This window comes from Xiphophorus maculatus, chromosome 3, assembly GCF_002775205.1.
Source record: "Xiphophorus maculatus strain JP 163 A chromosome 3, X_maculatus-5.0-male, whole genome shotgun sequence".
In the NCBI taxonomy this organism is placed as follows: domain Eukaryota; kingdom Metazoa; phylum Chordata; class Actinopteri; order Cyprinodontiformes; family Poeciliidae; genus Xiphophorus; species Xiphophorus maculatus.
Window position 1 is genome coordinate 1,634,180 of NC_036445.1, and position 20,058 is coordinate 1,654,237.

Consider the following 20,058-nt stretch of genomic DNA (forward strand, 5'->3'; position numbering starts at 1 on the left):
AGGAAGGAGAGATCAGAGGGCAAAAGGACATAATGAAGCAATTTGCTGTGAAGTTCAGATGAAAAAGTTTCTCAGAGAACCAAAGGATACATCCTGGAGAAGGAAAGAAGGAAGGAAGGATGGATAAAAGGAAGAACGGTAGAAGGAAACTTAAAAACACAAAAGGAAAGAAGGAACGAACAATCTAGAAAATATCTGAAAAATTTACTTTAGTTTAAATTTGACTGCTTTCTCACCCAAAGTGAAACAATTTTACATCAATTTCTCAGAGATTTTTTTTGATCATCTTTTGATCAAACGTAAAGCTGTTCAACTGTCAACGTATCGGTGTGATTTCATGTTTTAGATCCTTTTATCTTTTACTTTAAAACCAAAAACTCAAACTCAAAATAAGATGAGTAAATTTTAAAAAAGCAAACTATAATATAAATGGTTTTACATTTTTTCTCGTCTAATGAAATAACTTTTTCCCGGCGTTCAATCAATAAGTCACACCTTTCTGAGACAATTTCCCAACAAACCGCCAGATTCAACAACACAAAGAAAGAAAAGCAGCAAAGTGGAAAAGAAGTGAAAGCAGGAGAAAAATTCACAGCATCTTGTTGGAAATAAAAACAAAGGTATCAGGTAAAACGTAAAACACTCACCCACAAGACATTGTTGGGGCTCCTGTCGGTGTCTGCGCAGCGTTGGGTTTGTCCTGATCAGGAAGTTACTGCTATAAATCCAGGATGGAGTGAAAACTGCCACGGTTTTTTTCCATTCACAGTTTATTTCCCCTCTTCTTCCTTTCTCCATTTTCTGGTGACCGGTCAACAACCAGCCCGACTCCAGCCAACAACTCTTCCTACGATAAGCCATCAAAGCCGCGCCGTCCTTCCCACCCAGTAATTTACTCTAATTCTTCCTAATTATTTCACTATCTGCAGGAGGAAATTGTGTCTTTTCCTGCCCGCTTCACCCCCGACCCTCCGCTCACAACCGGCTCCATGAGGAAGAGCGCGACGGCTTTTATCGCCACCCTGGATCTACATTTGCCTCCATGTAAATGTTGCCCCGTCTTTCTAGGCCGGCATGCAAACGACGGAGAGCTCTTCACGCTCAGTGTTCAAATAAAAGAGCACTGGGCTAATATCGGCATCAGATAGACAAGCCAGGATCGTCAAATTATAGTTAATAATTGACCAAAAAGAAGATTTTAAAAGCCAGTTGAAACATATTAATGAATACACAGGTTTTAAAGTATTTATACTGCTGATTTATTGACATTTTTTTAAATAGACTGAAAGAGAATAGTACATATTTGTGATGTAAAGTGAAAAAAGTGTACATTTGCATTTTTTATTCTGGCACATCTAATTAAAATCCAGTGCAACTGAAACGATTAGTCGGATTAACTGTGATGAGTCGATTATTGAACTAATAGTCAACTAATTTAGTAATCAAACTGTTAATTGGAGTATACAGACTCTAGAAAAGGTAATTTTCTGAAATAACATATATAATAAAATACCCGTATAGTGCAACAACTTGCCCCAATAAGTCATCTCGGAATAAACACAGCTGATCTTTGAAGGCCTCAGAGGTTTGTTAGAGAACATTGGTGAACAAAAAGCGTCATGAAGACCAAAGAACAGCGCAGACAGGTCAGGGATGAAACGTAAACAAGATAGTAGCTCGGCTACAAATATAAACAAACACTCAAATCTGACCTTTAAAGAAGAGCATCAAGAAGGAAGCCATCAGTTAAGTACAGCCATAAATAGTCCAGCAAGCCTCTAGAAGACGATGATACTAAAGTTAAACCTTTAGGCCTTCACTCTTAATGCTGTAAGGAGAGAAACTGCTACTCAGGTCATCCTCACTGAGACACGGTGGTGGCAGCATCCTCCTGCGGAGGTTAGGGCTGGAAGATATGGCTGAAAAACATGTCACCATATAAGTGTTTCATATCGGCCGATGTTGATAATTATTGATTCGTTTTATTTTTTTTAAATATGTAAAATACTATCAAACTGTTTGTTTCCTTTCCTGTCTTATCCACAGTTTTCACTCTGCGCTGTTTATTTTTATTTTTAAGCAGTTATGAGGGACAGTGGTGAAACCTTAAACTACTAATGCATAAGTTACTCGATAGGTTGTTGCTAGGTAACCACAAGCTACTCTTCAAGTTGTTGCTAGGTAACCAAAGAACGACTGAATTAGTTGGTGCTGCTCACTTTGCTTAATTCAAAATTCAAATTTATAAATACTTTATTGATCCCAAAGGAAAATTAAATGTTGTAATTCATATTAATTCAAATCGTTCAGAGTTATTGTAGGATAGTGGTGGCTGTTGGCAGAAAAGATCTCTGTAGCGGTCTGGATTATAGTGAATTTGAAGAAGCCTCTGACTGAAGACCCTCTGTTTTCCCAAGACAGTCTCATGAAGAGGGTTGTCCATAATGTTTTAGATTTTATTAAATAAATAAACAGATTAATTTAAGAGAGGTTGAGTGGCTAAAGTTTTTCCTCTGACCACACCTGGTTAGGGCTCGTAGACGGCGGTAGCCAGCTTAGAAATCGTCCCATACCTCCACCCTCCTCACGTGTTGATCAAGTTACAGACTTTGCACCACATGATTTATATCACTATGTCATAAACAGTGTTTCCCCTCATACCGGAGCAACAAGAAAACGCACAAAAGACGAGATGCTAACATACATGATGCTAGGCAACATGACGACGCTGCATTGTCTCCATGGTTACTAATGGTTATAAGCGTACCTTCTACATAGTGCGATATTTGATATCTTCCTAATCATACTTACTTATAATGTAAGTTTAAAAACGTTAGTTTTCTTACCTTGTAAAAAGTGTTCGCCGCAAATCTGCAATTTCACCGAGGGCTGAGAAGTCCTTATGATTGACGGCTGCTACCCATCGCCGCCATCTTTTTTCATTAAAAGTTATAAAATAAAACGACAAATTTGGTTTGCATTCTTGTCTGTTTATGCAGCCGACCGCGCAGCACGCTATGACCATTTTAAAGTGAAGTCAACTGAATAGAAGCGATATTAGATCAAAGATGTCTGATTTTAGAGTAGATTTGTTGTTTTGACGTCTGTCATGGCGGAGTGGGCGGAGTTCTAGAGAGCGTGACGTCACGGGCAAAGGGTCATATTGGTTAGGCTACCAGATATATCATCTCTTGATAATGATCATGTGTCTATCGCGATATATATTACTGATTTATTGTACAGCGATGGTGGGGATTTTTTTCTTCTTCTGTAGGAACAGGGAAGCTAAAACTGTTAGAGGCTTCAGAGGAGTTTAAACTTGTCCTTCAGGCAGAATAATGATCCTAAAATAAAATAGTGTAAATTAAAAAATATTTGGCTACATTCACAGGAAGTATTCTTGCTGAAATCCATATATTTAAAAAATAAAAATAAAAAATTGCCTGGTCATTCATAACACTAGCTAAACCCAATCGTACTCTGTGTGAACAGTTTACATCTCCAAAGCCATATGCACAGAAGAACACAGACGTCACACAGCAGAGCTTTGTTATTATTACACATTTGAATAAAATACATTTATGGATCTATTTTAAAGTTTACTCAGCAAGGGGAGCCGACCATATTGTCACGAGACCATAACAACAAGAGGGAAGCTAATAAAAAGAAAGCACAACTAATGGCAATGACCTTTTGTGGAGAATTAAGAGCAACTTCTGTAGAGAAGCGTGTTTGGATTGAGCCAAGAGTGGTGGGATTGTGATTTGATGCAGTGACACAGACCTCTTTCATAAGTTCATAATTATAATTTTCAGCCATTGTTTGCGCCCTGAGTTATAACATCTGTCTTTTTCTGCTGACATCAATAACATAAAAGTTGTATAAAATGCGTCATATCCATCCAGACTGAAAACCAGTTAATTTCCACATATGGAAGTGGCACAGATCAGATTTGTTTTAAGGTGAAAAGATCAGAATTGGGACGTTCAGACTGCAGTGAAAAAGTCGGCTATATGTCATATATGGGCAAAAGACGGCAGATTTGAGTTGCATTTACCTGCTTTGTGAACATAGCTTTTGTGTGCTAAAATGGTCAAGTTAAAGTACCGTAAAGTTACCACCACTGGATTTTTCTGGTGCAGAACTATAACGCATGAACTTATGACATAAAAGTCAAAAGTTCATAATTATAATTTTCAGTCGTTTAGAGAATTATGAATAAGCTTGAGGCATTTTGCAATAAAAAAAAATGGGCAGAGTTCGGTCTCTAGATGTGCAAACCTGGTAGAGACGTACAAAATACTTCCAGCTGAAGAGCAAAATACCCAATTCTTGTGTTGCAACATATGAGAAATGATTGTGGGATATAAATATTAATTATTAAAAACAGACGCAAAACATAAATACCTTTAGGATGATGCTCACCCTCAGAGAGGAGTCGGTGCTCCACAGGTATAAATACCTGACAAGAAATTTTAAGTTTCTTCTTATAATTTGTCTCCTACAAAAGCACAAAAGTTACTTTACTTTGTAAAAAATTAAGACATTTTATTATGTACAGATTTGAATAAAGGAACAGAAGGAATAATGAGAAACATTTGACTTTTTTATTGTAGGTCATAAAAACAAACAGCGACAATAAAAACAACACGGTTGTAACAATAATATTTTATAAGGTGAAACATAACAGACAATAAGAAAAATTAAATAAACTCAAAAGATTGTTATCTTTCCCAAAAATTGTCCAATGTACCAAAAAGCAAATGGAGATGGTTTTATTTTATTTATTTTCTTTTAGCATTTGAGGAAAAGTCTCAGTTGAGTAAATCTGTGGCTCTGTTAGGAATGTAATGGTTCTGGTTGTGGTGTGTGCACAAAGAACTGGTCCCAGTTCAGCTCACCTAATGGGCCAGCTGGGAGGACGGAAAGGAGAGGAGGTAAAAGACCTGACGCATCGATGGCGAGTCGCTCTGCAGTAGAGACGCACGATAACCCGCCTCGCCTGAAACACACTTACACCCATCAAACGTACCGGTGCCGACTCAGAGACAACATGGCGGCTTCCAACAAAAACACTGGGAGTTTCGCAAGACCCTACAGGTGAAAGTGAAGCAGTAAAATCCCCCCCGTGACCTAAAAGTTAATACAGAGAACCGGGACGCCTCAAACATGATCGGTTTAATGACACACATATATATAACAAGCGTTGGAGCCTGCTGTCGGGACAGGAGCTGCCTGCATGTCAGTGCTCAGGTGATCCCAGAAGGAGAAATGCTTGGATATAGATTCCCGTCGTTTATCTACATTTCCAGTCCTTCTATAAACTCCGGCTGCTGTCCGCAAGTGCAGAGCAACGACTGTGTTGTACAAGGTGGGTAAAATAAATGACATCTGCTACATGGAGGTGAGGTGAGCGTGACTAGCCTCAGTCAGTGAGCGAGATGGAAAAAAAGTGCGATGGGATTGGTCAGCGCGGCACCTGCATTTGCTGTGAAGTCTGGGACTGGTTCTGAGCCGTGACGTCGGGCCCCCGGCTGGCCAGGCGGCTCAGGATGTTCCTCTCGGACATTTGCAGCCGCACGGCCACGGGGGGTATCCTGGCGATGGTGGCTGGCAGACGAGTGACGTCGGCCTTCATGTCGCTCAGCAGCTCCTCCAGCTGTTTGAGGACTGGAGACGAAGCAGAGCAACAATGATGGCTTATTATCGCCACTAAAAAAACAAAACTAACAAGAGCAGATAAAATAAACACATACATAAAGCGGGGTATTATCTATTTTTCATGGGCATAATGCCATTTCATAAAACAACCAAGCTACACTGCAAAAACACAAAATCTTACCAGAAATTTTTGTCTAGTTTCTGTATAAATATCTAAGTTCACTTGAAATAAGACAAAACCTATAAGTAGCTTTTCTAAACGAAACAAGAGCTTGTTTTAAGTCAGTACCTCCTTAAAATTTATGAAAGAGTACAAGTTCCACTGGCAGATTGTTTCACTTGTGTGAAAAATATCTTGTTATAAGTGAAATAATCTGCCAATGGAACAGGTACTTATTAATCAATATAAAAGAATTACTGACTTAAAACAATCTCCTATATCCTGATGAAAAGTTAGTTGTAAGTTGGTTTTGTCTTATTACTAGTTACTGGTTTCTATGTTTTTATGACCTTTTATTTTTGTGTTTTTATGATATAAAGCACTTTGAACTGCCTTGTTGCTGAAACATTCTTAATAAACTCGACTGATTAAGATTTAGTATTTCTGCAGTGTTGTAAACTGCCCTGAGATTTACTAATCAGTTATTACTATTTAAACATATTAACTCAGTTTTATCTAAACCCTGACAAGTTGGGAAACTCTTGACTTTTCACTTCTCAGAAAGTTTAAATCAAAAACTTATTTCACTTATAAGACATTTTTCACCGTGTGTTAAATAAAATAACCCGCCAGTGGAACAAGAACTCTTTTTAAAATCAATTTTAAGGAATTATTGACCTAAACCAGGCTCATATATCTTGTTGAAAAGCTAATTGTAAGTTAATTTTGTCTTATTTAAAGTGAAGTAAGATATTTGCACAAGAAAGTAGAAACTACAAAAACAAAAACACTTGGTGACATTTTGTGGTTTTGTTGTCGTAATTATTACAGGTTTCACCAACTCAAATTTAAGACTTTTTAAGACCATTACGAATTAACTTTAAGATCTGTATCATGACAGAAACGTATAAAATAATAATCTACAGCCAAAAATATCTGATATGGTGTACAGCCGTGAATCAAGGTGAGACCTGGACTTGTCAGTGTTTCAGTTTCTGCATCAGAAATTGTGACGCTGTTGTCACGCTCTGTCCTTTATCGGTTTACTACCATCAAATCTAAAAGTATAACAGTATTTTCTGGCATTTAAAAGGGTTCCTTCTTTAGAAGTATATTTTCAGTGAACATGAGGCGAATGTATTATAATTTCTGCAACACAACCATGCAGAATGGAGAAGTTGGTAATTATATCTACCCACGTTTTGTAAACATGAGATCACTGTGACAACAGACACATCCTAATATTAATTTGTAACTGACCAAAATCTACAAAACACAGTAGGATAGTCATTTCCCTTTTTTTAGCCTTGCAGCATGTAACTTACACATCTGCACACACATTTCTGTAAACAGATTATTTGTTAGAAATAAAGGTCAGTATCAAAGAGGAGTCTTCCCTACATTCTGACATTTAGGGTGACATTTGTCAGTAATGAAAATAATTATCACATGCAACCTCCTCTTCTCTCTTTTAACGCCTCTGCATTGTTGCATTTCATTAAATTAGTACCGTCTTCCACTACAGCAGAAGTCATTTTATGTCTACCTGCGGAGCCTTTCTGTCGTCGACATCGTGCAAATTGAACCGTACTGAATGGACAGCTTCCTGCATCTCTGTTTAGAAGTATTTAATGAATGGAAGTGCATATGAAAGAAACCTGAAAACACAAGTTTCACACATTTAAACGACTAATTTTCTCCATCAAGGTGATTCGATTCCTTTACAGAAAAAAAGAATCAAATCTAAATGTGGTAAGATGTGAAGCTAATGATTGCACACCTGTGAATTTTACCTGTAAGTTATACATTTTCCCACGAATAAGCACAGAAAATTAATACAATGACACCTGAAACAGAAATTACAAAAATAATTCTCTATTTTGATCCATTCAAATTCAAAATTTTAATTACTTAAACTAGTTGAAACCGAACTGGGCAGTCTTTGCTTCACTAAAAAATAAAAATACAGTTTGTTTCTTGTGAAGCTTTAATTATATTGGTGGAAAAACACCAATTATTATCATTATTTTTTCAGAATGAAAGCTGCAAACAGACTGGTTTTTGATAGACTGGATTATTTTACACTTTATGATGTTTTTACATTTTCATGGTATGAATCAATTTGCTGCACAAATAAACTTGATTGATTAGCTTGCAGCGAGTAGCTTGGGGTCTTTCTGCATTGATTTTCCATGTTTTGCATTCGTGGTTCTTCTCCAGGTATTCCAGCCTCCTCCAAAAGTCCAAAAACATGTTGATTATTCTACATTGCCCTTACATGTATCAGTGTGTGTGTGTGTGCTTGTCTTGTATGTCTGTGTTTTCTAATGATCTCTAGAGAGAAACACCAACACCTCAGCACCCTTGCAAGAACAAGCAGGTACAAATGATGGATGAAACGAAGATTTGGCTTTCAGTAAAAATAATAGTAACAGATTTGATTTATAAACGCTGTACATTAATAAAGATTAAAAACAATGGCAATAATAAGAAATTAGGAAAATATTAGCCATTAAAAGCAATTTTAAAAAGCAAACTGTTCTAAAGAAACAACAAATATTTTTGGGGAAAAAAAGTGGATTTGGTTCTTGTTTATATTCAACATTTTTATTTTTGCTCTAATCTTGTTTACATTGTTTATTTATAATGATCCTAATAAAAACCAAGCTTGCTTGTTTTTGGTCAGTATTGATATTTTTCACCTAATCCACACTGTGCCTTTGTACATTTTTATGCCCATTTGTTCTGTTCACATTGAGATTTTCTTTACTGAATGCCTTTTGCCTCCCCTGGAGAATATCTGAAGCATCAAAGCAGCACCTATTTAAGGCAAATTTAATTATCCTCACTTCTTTTTTTTCTTACATAAATAGAATAAGAGCATTCACAGACCACAGAAGTGGTAAAATGTGAGGATGTCTATACAGGAAACACATACAGGTTCCATGCAAACTTTACCTTTATGCAGCACTGCATTGGCAGGCTTGTTTCCAGACATGGACTCTTTGCTGAGGTGCTGATGGGACTCTGCGAGACACTCCACCTCGCTGAAGCGAGTGTTGAGGGCCATGGAGGGGTGAGCCGGGTCCTCCGTCATGTTCAGGTAGGCCGCCCTGCGCAGCTGCTCCTCGATCACCAACGCCTGCTCCAGTAGCTTTAGGAAAAAACAAACCAGAAACACTCAGTGAGGCGTGACACGAGCAGGCCTGAACTCTTTGCAGTTACTTAGAAAGTTTGTTTCACCTTGAACCTCCGGGCCAGAAACTTGTTCTTGATCTCCAGGAAGTTCCCTCTGCTCATTTCCCCTTTGAAGGGCTCGTTGATGATGGCAAACCTCACATCGTTCTGCACATCCTGCCATCGAGCGTAGCCGTGTCTGTGACATGAGAGTCAAGGGCAACAGCAACAAAACTGTAGTTTCTGGATAAGCGAGAGGGAAGACATTTTATGTGGCTTTTAAGGAGGATTTCTGAATCCAAAAAACATGGATAACTATTACCTCCTATGAAGTTCAAATAAAAGCTTTTCTTAATTACATGTTTAGTGTAATTATTTAAAAGGGAACTATTACGCAAAACTCGCATTTTGCACATTTTTGTTTTTTCATTTGGATCTGAAATGCTCTTAAAAACAGCTCAAGCGCGTAAAAAAAAAAAAAAAAAAAAAAACAACAACAAAAAAAAAACACCCAGCTGTCTTTGGAAATAACTGAATGTTTTTTGGTGTCTGGAAAACAAGCCAGTTCAAAAACTTCCCGATTGTTGAGTCACACTGTGCCGTTACCTAGCAACACCAGCAGAGCTCCAGCAAGTTTGGTCAGCTGGATTTACCGCTGTATTCGCTGTACAATGGCTGCTGGAAAAACAAGCGTTTTGTTGTTGATTTACCATTCAGAAATCACTTCCTGCATTCTCGTTGGTTGTGCAGGAAGCTCCATTTCTGCTTTTCAAAGATGTACGGTTGTATTACAATAGAATATACTTTATTGATTAAGTATCTGTTTGCAGCCATTTTCACGTGGGAGTGTTAACGTTGAGTTTGGGGGGGCCTGGCCAGCAGCAGCTTATTTTGATTTAAAGTGACAAGATTTTAAAACAGCTCTTTCTGAAAGGACAAAATAGGCAGAAGTGACCAGACTAAAATCTCATCATCTGAGAATGATTTTGTGCAAAACACTTAACATGTTTCGTAAAGCCCCTATACTTCTCCTAACCTGTTCATTGAAGCACAATAGGTCACCATTAAGACAAGAATTAGGTTTTTAAAATGCCAGCAATCACTCATAAAAACTGTTTTGCTAATAAATGTAAATTTAAAGGATACTGTATGATTCCAGCCAACAGCCAGTAATCATGGCGACGGTGCCATATCTCATAAGTCTTCTTAGTGACGGTGGCGGCCCTCTCTTCATTCTGCCACAGGGAGTGAAGCTCTGGGAAGAAGGGCAGAAAGGTCAAAGAGACAGACAGGAAATAGAAAAAAAAAGAGGAAGGAAAGTGCATCCACCTGTGAAACCACCGTCTGCGATGTTGAACATGAACCTCTGCTTGGAGGCTTTCTTCTTCTCCTCGCTGATGTTAACCGCAGATGCAGCTGTTCCTCCCTCTTTGCCGTTCTCGCCATTCTGCAGTTTTCCACAATCGTCTGTTTTTATCCCATCTTTCTCCTCCTTTTGCTCTGCAACGTGTAAAAAACCCATCAGTACTCTTCAAGAAAAAGAGAGGCGACACATTTGGTTGCAAATACAAAGAAAAACAAAAATATAGATATATTTTTTATTTTTGGTTGAATTGGTGTCCCCAATAATTTGTTTTTGGTAAATGGCTCTTTATATTATTCTATGCATGGTTAATTGTTTCTTTTAAATTGGTGATAAGGAACTGCAGATGCACTTAAAAGTTTTGCTAATGCACCTTGCTGAGTTATATTAGACTGGAGCCCTGCTTTGATGAAATCTTATAAAGTAAACATGTATCATGAACAGCAGTGGTGAATATTTCTGTCCAAACCTTTTCTGTCCTCTGCTGGCGACGTAGTGTCCATCTTCTCATCTTTGCTGTCTTCAGCTAAAATTAACAGAAGCAGAACGAGAAGCTTATAAAGTAAAAGAGGAAGTCACAAGAGCAACATGAGGACATAGTGAAGGCGAACACTTTTCTGTTGTTGCAACTGTGCATTTCTGCTCTGAGTTTGATATATTATAAACACAAACTGTCATGCCTGAAGTTACTGTAATCCTCTGATTTGAATACTTTTGTTTATCAAACCCGCAGTGTGAGCTGGAGAAAGCCGGTACTTTCAGTTAATTTACATAGATCAGGTAAAATGCAGCCTTTTGAACTGAACTTGAAATAACAAATACAGTATTATTCCATGAACAGTGTGCATTGATAAATAATGACTCAGCTCCAGCAGGTGTCAATGTAACAGGTAAAAATCTCCCCACACGATTTAAGAGGGAGCTTACTGAAAAGCTGAGAAACAAGAAAATAAAAATGTTCTCCAATTTATCTAAGGGTTTCCCCAAAGCATTGATTGTGTAAATTATGTAATTCTAATAATTGAATGACGTAAGATTGATCTTCATGCCGCCTTAATGAAGTACATCTTGCAAAATTAGCCCCAGCCAAGTAGTGAGTAGTAGTCTGACATTTTACTTTAGCTATAAGCCATAATAATTAGAATTAACAAATATAATTGCTTGAAATGTATGCATAATATGTTTAATAAATCTATGCAAGTTTTGAACTGAATTACTGAAATAATATGTGGAAAAATGTCTTATATCTATGAGTGAACAGTATTTTTTTAACTTTAAAAGACTTTTGTATTTTCTAAGTTAGTTAAATGTTATAAATTGTAAATAAAACGACAGAGTAGTGCGATAAATAATAAACATGCAAAGGTGTGGGTAGAAGTAGAAACTTAATAAAACCCATCAGCAACATCACAGTTATAATCTTTTCATATTTATGAGTAATATAGCAGTATAACTTAATTCTACTCTCAGACTCTTGATTAATGCAATACATTCAATGACAAGCTTACAATATTCCCACAGGTAAAAGTATTGCTGAGAGTAGATTTAATAACACTAACAACAATAATAATAATAATGATACTACTGATGCTAAAAATGCCATAATAACAACAATAACATAATAGACTATTCTTTAAACAAACGTTTGAACTGTTTAATGATTTAAAGACATGTTTTACATTCTGACCTTTTGACCTGTCCTCCTCTGAATCCACTCTGCCGTCTGAACCGTCGCTCTTGTTGTTAGCAGAGGCCTCCCTCTCAGCTGCAGCCTTGCTCTTCTCTTCTTTCTCTTTGCTCATGTTCTCCCCATCTTTCTCCTTCCCTTCATCGCCTTCGTCTGTCACCCTCCTCTCTGCTCCCAGCTCTTCTTTCTTTTCAGAAGCAGGGGATTTTTCAGATTCATCTGGGATTTCAATAATCTGATGGAAAATAAAAAACAGATCAAATCATTGTCATGTCAACTAAACTGCTAATTTGAGTATAAAGTAATTCATACCTCAGGGTCCTCTCCTTTTTTAGCCACTTTGCTTTCTTCTCCTTCTCTTTTAATTTCATCCTTGTCCTCTGATTTAGACAAATCTTCTGGAAATCAGAAAATAATTCAACACATTATGTATTTTAAATATTTAACAATAAACAGCATAATTTACATTAACCCTCTATGGCATGACTTTTTATTTTTGTGGGGAAGAAATATTTTCCTGCATTCTTTGGGAGCTTGGTGGTCCCTAATTACATGTCAATCATAAAATCGGACTCTGACACCTCCTGGAACCAGATTTGGGTTTGTTGCCTCAGGGTAACATTGGTCTAGAACACCAAGATTGTCTACACTGATTATGAGAAATGAAATACAAATCAAACAAAAACTATATTCATAAAAGAACTATTTTTTGGACAAAAATATGTCAAAAATCATGCCCCCCAAAAAATAAAATAAAGGAGCAATGTGAGGTACAGCTATGTGGTTTGTTGCCTGAGGGCAACGCCATGCCATAGAGGGTTAAGCTTTATTATGACTACTGCCACAAGAGGGCGCCAGCTCTATGAGATAAAACATCACTGTTTAGGAAAATACATCTTTCAGTGAAAAGGTATAAATTTAATTAAGGCTTTATGAAATGCTAAAACTAAGGAAGATGACAATGCATGTCAGTTATTATAGATGTGTTAGAACAAAATAAACTGAGTGTAAAACGTAACAGAGAACTAAAATCTCATAAAAACAAGAAGGTAGTGTGTGTTTACCTGGCACGGGAGTATTGGGCTGTGTGTCTGCAGGCGTCCCTGTGGACGGGGTTTTCGGGTCTTCACCTGCAGCCAAAGCTGCCGCTCTTTTATTTTCCTCCAGCTCTGCCATCCAGGGCATCGACCACTGACCGTTCACATGTTCAAACTCCTGAACCTGTTCAGCCAGAACCACAAGTCAGCCAGTGAGTTTGTCTCTACTTTAAGCCACAGTCAGCCTGGCCTGGAAGCGCGATCACATCTGTGTGAAGCATACTTTTTTCCTTATAAGTGACATCACTCCGATGCGAGTGAGCACGTGCTGCCTCGACAGACCCTCGCGTGGGACGCCATCTGCGAAGGTTTCTGCTCCATCGGCTCCCGGCTCACAAAGATGTCGCATAAACAGAGACACATAAGCCCTGAAGGAGGTCGAAGTGTAAACAGTAGTGAGCACTGGAAGCAGATGCAGATTTCTACATTATTCACATTCATATATTCTTTAATATAGTTATTTTGCAAGTACTGATTAGGATTTTTCATTTTAAATATAAATGGTAGTTATCCACCCCTTTAATCTCCACTACGTAACAGCTGATTCATCACAACGTAGCCTGTCATGAGTGCTAAGGCTAGTTAGCATAACCACCAGTGAAGGCAGATAAATAGTTTTCCTGTAAGGGTAAGTTGTTACTCCGCCATTAGAACATTGAGCAGGAAGTACACACACTTGATTGACAGCACTAAAACCCTCCTCCTGGCTGTGATTGGTTGTTTTGATCAGGACCAGTGCGTTTTAGCAGACCCCATTGGGAGAAGGAAGAGGAGCTCATTTTTGATAACGTACTGCTACAACTTAGGGAGCGTTCACACTGGAGCATTAAGTGACTCAATTCTGATTTTTTTGACGTAATGTGACCTTTATCTGATCTTTTTATAACAATCTGAACAACACAAGTCAGATTCTTTTCGAATGCGGCTCAGGCAACTTGGATATCCGATACGTATCCAATCTTCTCAAATCAAAAATCAAATCAAATTTTATTTGTATAGCACATTTCAGCAGCAAGGCATTTCAAAGTGCTTTACATCATATCAAACACAGAAACACAATGCAACACAGAATCAACAATCAAAACACCGATATTAAGTCAAGTTCCATCAATATATTTGTAATTGATTACGTTTCAAATACAATCCTAAACAGGTGGGTGTTTAGTCGAGTTTGCATCCATAAAATATTTACCTGTTACACTTCTACTTACTGTGTTATATGGAACAAAATACCTATTGCTATTTTTATTCCCACTCACGCTCACAATCACAGTTTAAAACGATGTAGACAGCATTTTAATGGGCTTCTGGCACGAGGCTCCGTACACCTGGGCCTGTGACCTGAATCCTAGCGGCCAGGTCCTGAACTCCTCATTTATTGATACTCAACAAACGTCAATATTCTGCGTCCTGATGCACGCAAGCGGGAAGAAAAACAACAACCATGGCGGACTATAATGAGGATTAAGTTGTTAAAGTGCTGACTCCAGTCGGACAACAACTTCAAAATCGTAAGCTGTGCTCCACCATTAGCATCAATGTTTACACTGAGCACTTCTTCTACTTTCTTATGGCGGTTGGCAAAACTGAGCACGCCCTCTATGTGTGACGTTATTGCGCCCTCTACTGTGCATGCAGGACACTTTCAGTTCACACTGTAGCTCACATACAGTGTGAGCTACAGTGTGTCGCCTATATTTGATAGTGTGAATGACCACGGCCAAAAAAATAAATCTGAATTGAGTCACTTCAGGCTGCAGTGTGAACGCAGCCATAGTAATTTTAACAAATATGGATGAAACATATTTTTGTGAAAGTTACAAACTGCAGCTCTAAGTTTTATGATTGTTTTCAATCATTGAACAGAACCAAAGAAACGTACTTAAATTCCTTCTCAGATTTCCCTCGCAAGTCCCGGACGAGCCACTGGTTGGTGAAGGCATCCTGAGGAGGCATCCCATAACGCATCACTGCATTCAGGAACGCTTTCCTCTGCCGTGCGTTGAAGCCCAGCACCTAACAGGCAATTAAAAAGGTCAAAATAGAATAAAACTTAGTAAATTCAACTCACAATCTAAGTCAATGCATGTCATTGTGTTTACAAGATTTAATATTGTTTTTGAATAATTAAGAATGGCTTGTTTGTTATTTTCACAAAACAGTAGAAGTTTCACTAATCATAAACTGTGTTTTTAATAAACTGTGAAATAAACTTTTAAAATAAGCCAGTCCAAGTTTGAATTTCCTACAGCTGTCCTGCAAAACAACAGCAAAGCTGCTGTTTTTGTGTTTCCTACCACCCAGCAAAGTATTACAGATTATTTACTGTTTTAAGATACATCTGTTTAGTGTAGATTTTTCCATTTAAGTATTCTCTAAATTTTGAAAACCTCTCAACATTTTTACTAAAGGTGTGAAATAAAACTGCCTAATGATGGTGAAAACTTCAGCATCATTAGGCAGTTGTGATATATTTCAATAGTTCCTAATAGTTCTGAAATCACATGATTATGTTGCACAACATCACTATCTGAAAGTGCAGCTGCTTTGCAAAAGAGACACAAAAGTGTTCACAAATCACATTACACCCCATGACAGTTGCAGGTATAAAAAAATTAAGACACCGCGTAAAGTTATCAGTTTCTCTGACTTTACTTCTTTTAGGTATATGTTTTAGTAAAATGAACATTGCTTTTTTATTCTATGAACTACTGACAACATGTCTCTGAAGTAACAAGTAAACGTTTTGTTTTTATTTGCAGAAAATGAGAAACGGTCAAAATAACGAGAACGATGCTGTGCTTTCAGACCTCAAGTAATGCAAAGAAAACAAGTTCATGTTCATTTATAAACAACAACACTAATGTTTTAACTCAGGAAGAGTTCAGAAATCAATATTTGGTGGAATAACCAGGAGGTTTTCAATGGGGTTCAGAGCAGTGCTCTCTTAATTATTTCCAGAGCTGTATATAAAAAATGTAAATAAATTACATTAATAATAAATAAATATAAGATAAAAAAAATAAATGAAATATTTTTAAAAATTAAAAGGATTTTTTTTTTTAAACTAATGGATTTTAGAAATACATCAAAATATTAAATAAATAAACACTCCACTTATTTTAACCCTTATAGATCATGATGACGCCGGTGTTTTCTCGGTCCATCGACTGACATGTAAGCATTTTGGAGGTAAAAAGTTAATAAAATAAAATCATTTAACTTTTTAGATCTCTTTTTTCCATTTCATTCGAGTTCGGAGTGAACTTACCTCAATGTTGCCCCCCACCCTGGCCAGCAAAGGAGGCAGAGGCTTGTCTCTGTCGTTCCTCAAGCCTTTGCGGTTTGGTCTGCGGGCGTTAGCTACCGAAGGGAGAACATAGTTAGTGTCTTTGAAATGAACGACAGATTTCGAGGAACACGCAGGCAAATGAAGCGATGTAAAAAATGAACACGAGTGCTCTCATCAACCTAAATCGTCTCTGTGAAGACGCTGCACTTACGGTTCTTTGCTGATCCTGACGAAGCTGTCCCTTTTCAAATTTCCTCCAACCTTTACTTTAACTGATCCTTGCCCTAAAGACGGTTAATACTTTCAGAGTATCTACAATCGATTGCAGTTTTGGGTTATGTTTTATTTAACAACACTGAGGTAGCCTTAATTAATACAAAATTACATTCAGTACAAATAAGAACACGTCCTTGCACTATTAACGATCAAATAAATAAAGTGCAGCAATTAAATCAATCCAAAAAAAGTCATAAATACAAGAAATGTCTTTACATTTTTAACAGATATTTAACATTTAGTTTAAACAAGATAGGACGCAGTTCAGCTCGCTGATAAACCGTTGATTGTTTGATTGTTTCCCTTTCCTTTCTTTTTGTCTTTTCTTCTCACTCTACGCTCAACGCAGATGATGCACTGACAAGTGTTGTTTCGTGAGTTGTTGTTGAGATTGTCGAGGAAGACATCGTAGGTGTCGTCTGAATCTGTGTAAGTATCTGCAAACGGGGCGGTGGGAAGGCTGTTAGTGAACGCCTCGGAGATGTTCCTTAAAACTCTACAACTGGAGCACCAGCATCACACTTTAAACATCGTTAAAGTTAGCACTGACCAGCTTGGAGAATGGACTCAGATGGTTCAGAAATGCACAAACAACCCACCTCTTTACATCAGGACCCTTCAGAGACTGAGCCATACCTTCAGAGCGTTCGTCAAAGTCCTCGTCTCCCTCCTCTGAGGCCACCGAGTAATCAGACTGGTTGTCAGACTGATCCTCCTGCCAGTCTACGCAGAACAGAAAGAAACCATTATGAATGAGAAATTAAACAGGACAAAACCTTTGACCACCTGATGACAAGCTGATAAGACTAAGAAATGACAAACATCTAGCTATCAGCTAGTTTTTCTCCCAAAGAGAAAAGACGTTTTGTCAAAAATATTCAGATTTTTCTTAGAATCCTTTAGTTTTGGTTGATAAACAAACCAAAACTGAAATACAGTAACAAAAATATTAAACTTTTATTGGTATCACTTTTTTTATTATTATTAATTTTTACTTATGATGGTATTGTATAGATTTTAGTACTTTTTTTCTAGCTTGTAATAATTCGGTATTTTGATGTCAGATGGTTCTCGTCATCTCATTAAAGACGTCTGAAACAAAGTCAAGAAACAAAAAGGAAGCAAAAAAAGTCTCTAATTATCCTCCTAAAACTGACTTATGTTTATAACCAGAGTTGAAGAAAACAGGAAATTTTGCAAACAGCTGCTACAATTTGATTAGTTTGCTGATTTCTGTCAGCTGTAGTGATCACATTTCTCCTAACAGCTGCTCTATTAGGCAAAGAAACTAATTTTATTGTCCTACTTTTAAGAGGTGAAAACTACAATAAAAACGGTGAAAATGTTTAATAAAGATTTCATATTACACACCTCCAAAATGCAAAGAGTAAACATAAATAATAGAGGTGTTTACAATTAATCTAATTAGTGTTTTTTCTGTTTAAATCTGTCTGACTGAATGAAGAGAAGTAATTAATTTCCACTTTTGCTAAAAAATAAAAATTATGATTGACACTACATCACTCTAGGTTTTATGAGATTAAATATCATGCAGAGTTCTACTTAGCTCTCCTAACACAGACACAAACAGCACACACACACAGAAGAGGTTGCATTATATATTGTTCTGTACCCTGTCTTATACCTCGGTCCTCCTGGGAGCCGTCATTGTAGTTGACCGGCTTTCGAGTACGTTTGCCTTTGCCCAAATTGCGGGCGAGATCTTCCTGTTGCTGCTCATAATGGTGTCGAAGCAGTTTCTCCCAGTAGTCAGGATCAACGCTTTCCTCCTGCTTGATCACCTCTCTTTCTACCTCCTCCTCCTCAAAGAAAGAAGACATGTGTGGCTCACATACAATATAAACCTACTTAACCTGTTTTATCCAGCTTAACATCATCATGCTTTAAGAATACTAGAGTAATAAGACGCATGTTGACTGTCAACAAGATAAACTAACAAGTCCTACACTTTACCTCATCGTCCTCATCTTTGACAACATACTGGGCCACTTTAAAGGAGCTGAGGTATTCGTTCATGCTCTGCAGCTCCGTGTCCTCCGTGGCATCCTGGTTCCTGTCCAGCAAGCGGTCAATTGCATGGTCATCATAGTGAATCACGCTACTGTCATCCTCCTTGTTGTCTCCTGAAGGCAAGGCAAGGAAAGGAAAAAGGCCAGGAAATGAGACAATTTATACCCAAGACATCAGTCATCTGCTATTCAGGAAAGCCAATTAATCTCAACCTCTTACGAAAATCTCCCAGGACAAAGTCTCAGTGTCAGCGTTTTCAAGCAAAACATCATTAAATATGCACTTCTTCATAACATGGAGCCTATTAGTGGATACTGTAGCAGGAATGGTTGGGTTTTAATTGGACATGCAAACAATCAGCCAGTTTCAGAAGCACAATACTTTTGCAGGTTTGCTGGAAAGGCTGAATGTCTGGAGGGTAGATTGCTTTCTACAGGACTTATGGTATTCATGGGATTTGTAGTTTTTCCACAGCCAAAACCAGAAATCACAGAAAAACAAAGCATACTTAAAAAGAAAAAAGAGATACAAGCAATATTGGTGGGAATTTATTGTATAATTTATCATTTATTGTGAAAAGAATTTTGATTTATTGTTGTTTCGATAACTTTCAAATAATAATATCCAGTAAAAAACAAAAACTTACAGTATTATTGGAAATGTTATTTTTTATAATTTTCTTCACTGCTTGTTTCACTAAATCGGAAAACATGATTGATGATTCTTATTTTAAATGGGAATGTTTTCCAAGAACAATGTTTGTGTTACTAAAAATGCTGTGCCTGTAGCCATGCAGTGACAGCCATAATGTTACCTAATAAAGATGCAATAAATAATTGTTTTTAATCATAATTTTGGTCATAATCACAATAGTACCACAAAATGTTGCGATAAAGTCCATATTGCCACACTAGAAAGATATAGAAATTTAAGACATAACTTAGCCTGTCACAATAACACATCTTACTGGAAGATAAATCGTCCTTCAAATTATTGAGATAAACGTTTTCAAGTATTATATACATAATGGTGTAATAATCCAACTTCTAAAATGCCAATAAACTTTAATTTCTTAAGGAACTCAACACTGGAACTGGAAAATATATTAAATATCTAAAATTAAACAACAAAAAACAACAAACCACACACAACAGAAACAATGAATAAATTAGATAACGATGTCTGTAAGCAAAAAATATTAATCATCAGAATGGAAATTATTGAGCTCCTCTTAATTTATCTTGCAATTAATTGATTTATTGCTTATTGTGACAGACTTAGACACAACTAAATGTACTCCAAGAGTGGAAAATC

The 20,058-nt window shown here is 37.2% G+C and overlaps 1 protein-coding gene across 4 annotated transcripts in view; it reads right to left on the minus strand.

Moving 5' to 3' along the window:
* Window positions 1-4,625: 4,625 nt before the first annotated feature.
* The window catches only part of LOC102236567 (chromodomain-helicase-DNA-binding protein 4), a 32,263-nt gene continuing 16,830 nt past the window's right edge, over window positions 4,626-20,058 (minus strand). Inside the window, exons 26-40 of one of the 4 annotated variants that reach the window (XM_023330676.1) lie at window positions 18,688-18,857; window positions 18,359-18,533; window positions 17,350-17,436; window positions 16,417-16,508; window positions 15,028-15,161; window positions 13,369-13,513; window positions 13,113-13,269; window positions 12,361-12,446; window positions 12,049-12,283; window positions 10,831-10,887; window positions 10,328-10,498; window positions 10,145-10,253; window positions 9,065-9,197; window positions 8,780-8,975; window positions 4,626-5,670 (exon numbers count right to left, since the gene is read on the minus strand). In XM_023330676.1, the coding sequence (XP_023186444.1) occupies window positions 5,468-5,670; window positions 8,780-8,975; window positions 9,065-9,197; window positions 10,145-10,253; window positions 10,328-10,498; window positions 10,831-10,887; window positions 12,049-12,283; window positions 12,361-12,446; window positions 13,113-13,269; window positions 13,369-13,513; window positions 15,028-15,161; window positions 16,417-16,508; window positions 17,350-17,436; window positions 18,359-18,533; window positions 18,688-18,857 (2,150 nt within the window). In that variant the 3' untranslated portion in view covers window positions 4,626-5,467. Of the gene's footprint in view, window positions 5,671-8,779; window positions 8,976-9,064; window positions 9,198-10,144; window positions 10,254-10,327; window positions 10,499-10,830; window positions 10,888-12,048; window positions 12,284-12,360; window positions 12,447-13,112; window positions 13,270-13,368; window positions 13,514-15,027; window positions 15,162-16,416; window positions 16,509-17,349; window positions 17,437-18,346; window positions 18,537-18,687; window positions 18,858-20,058 lie in introns of all 4 variants that reach the window. The other 3 variants (XM_023330674.1, XM_023330675.1, XM_005798757.3) reach the window with 3 other exon arrangements.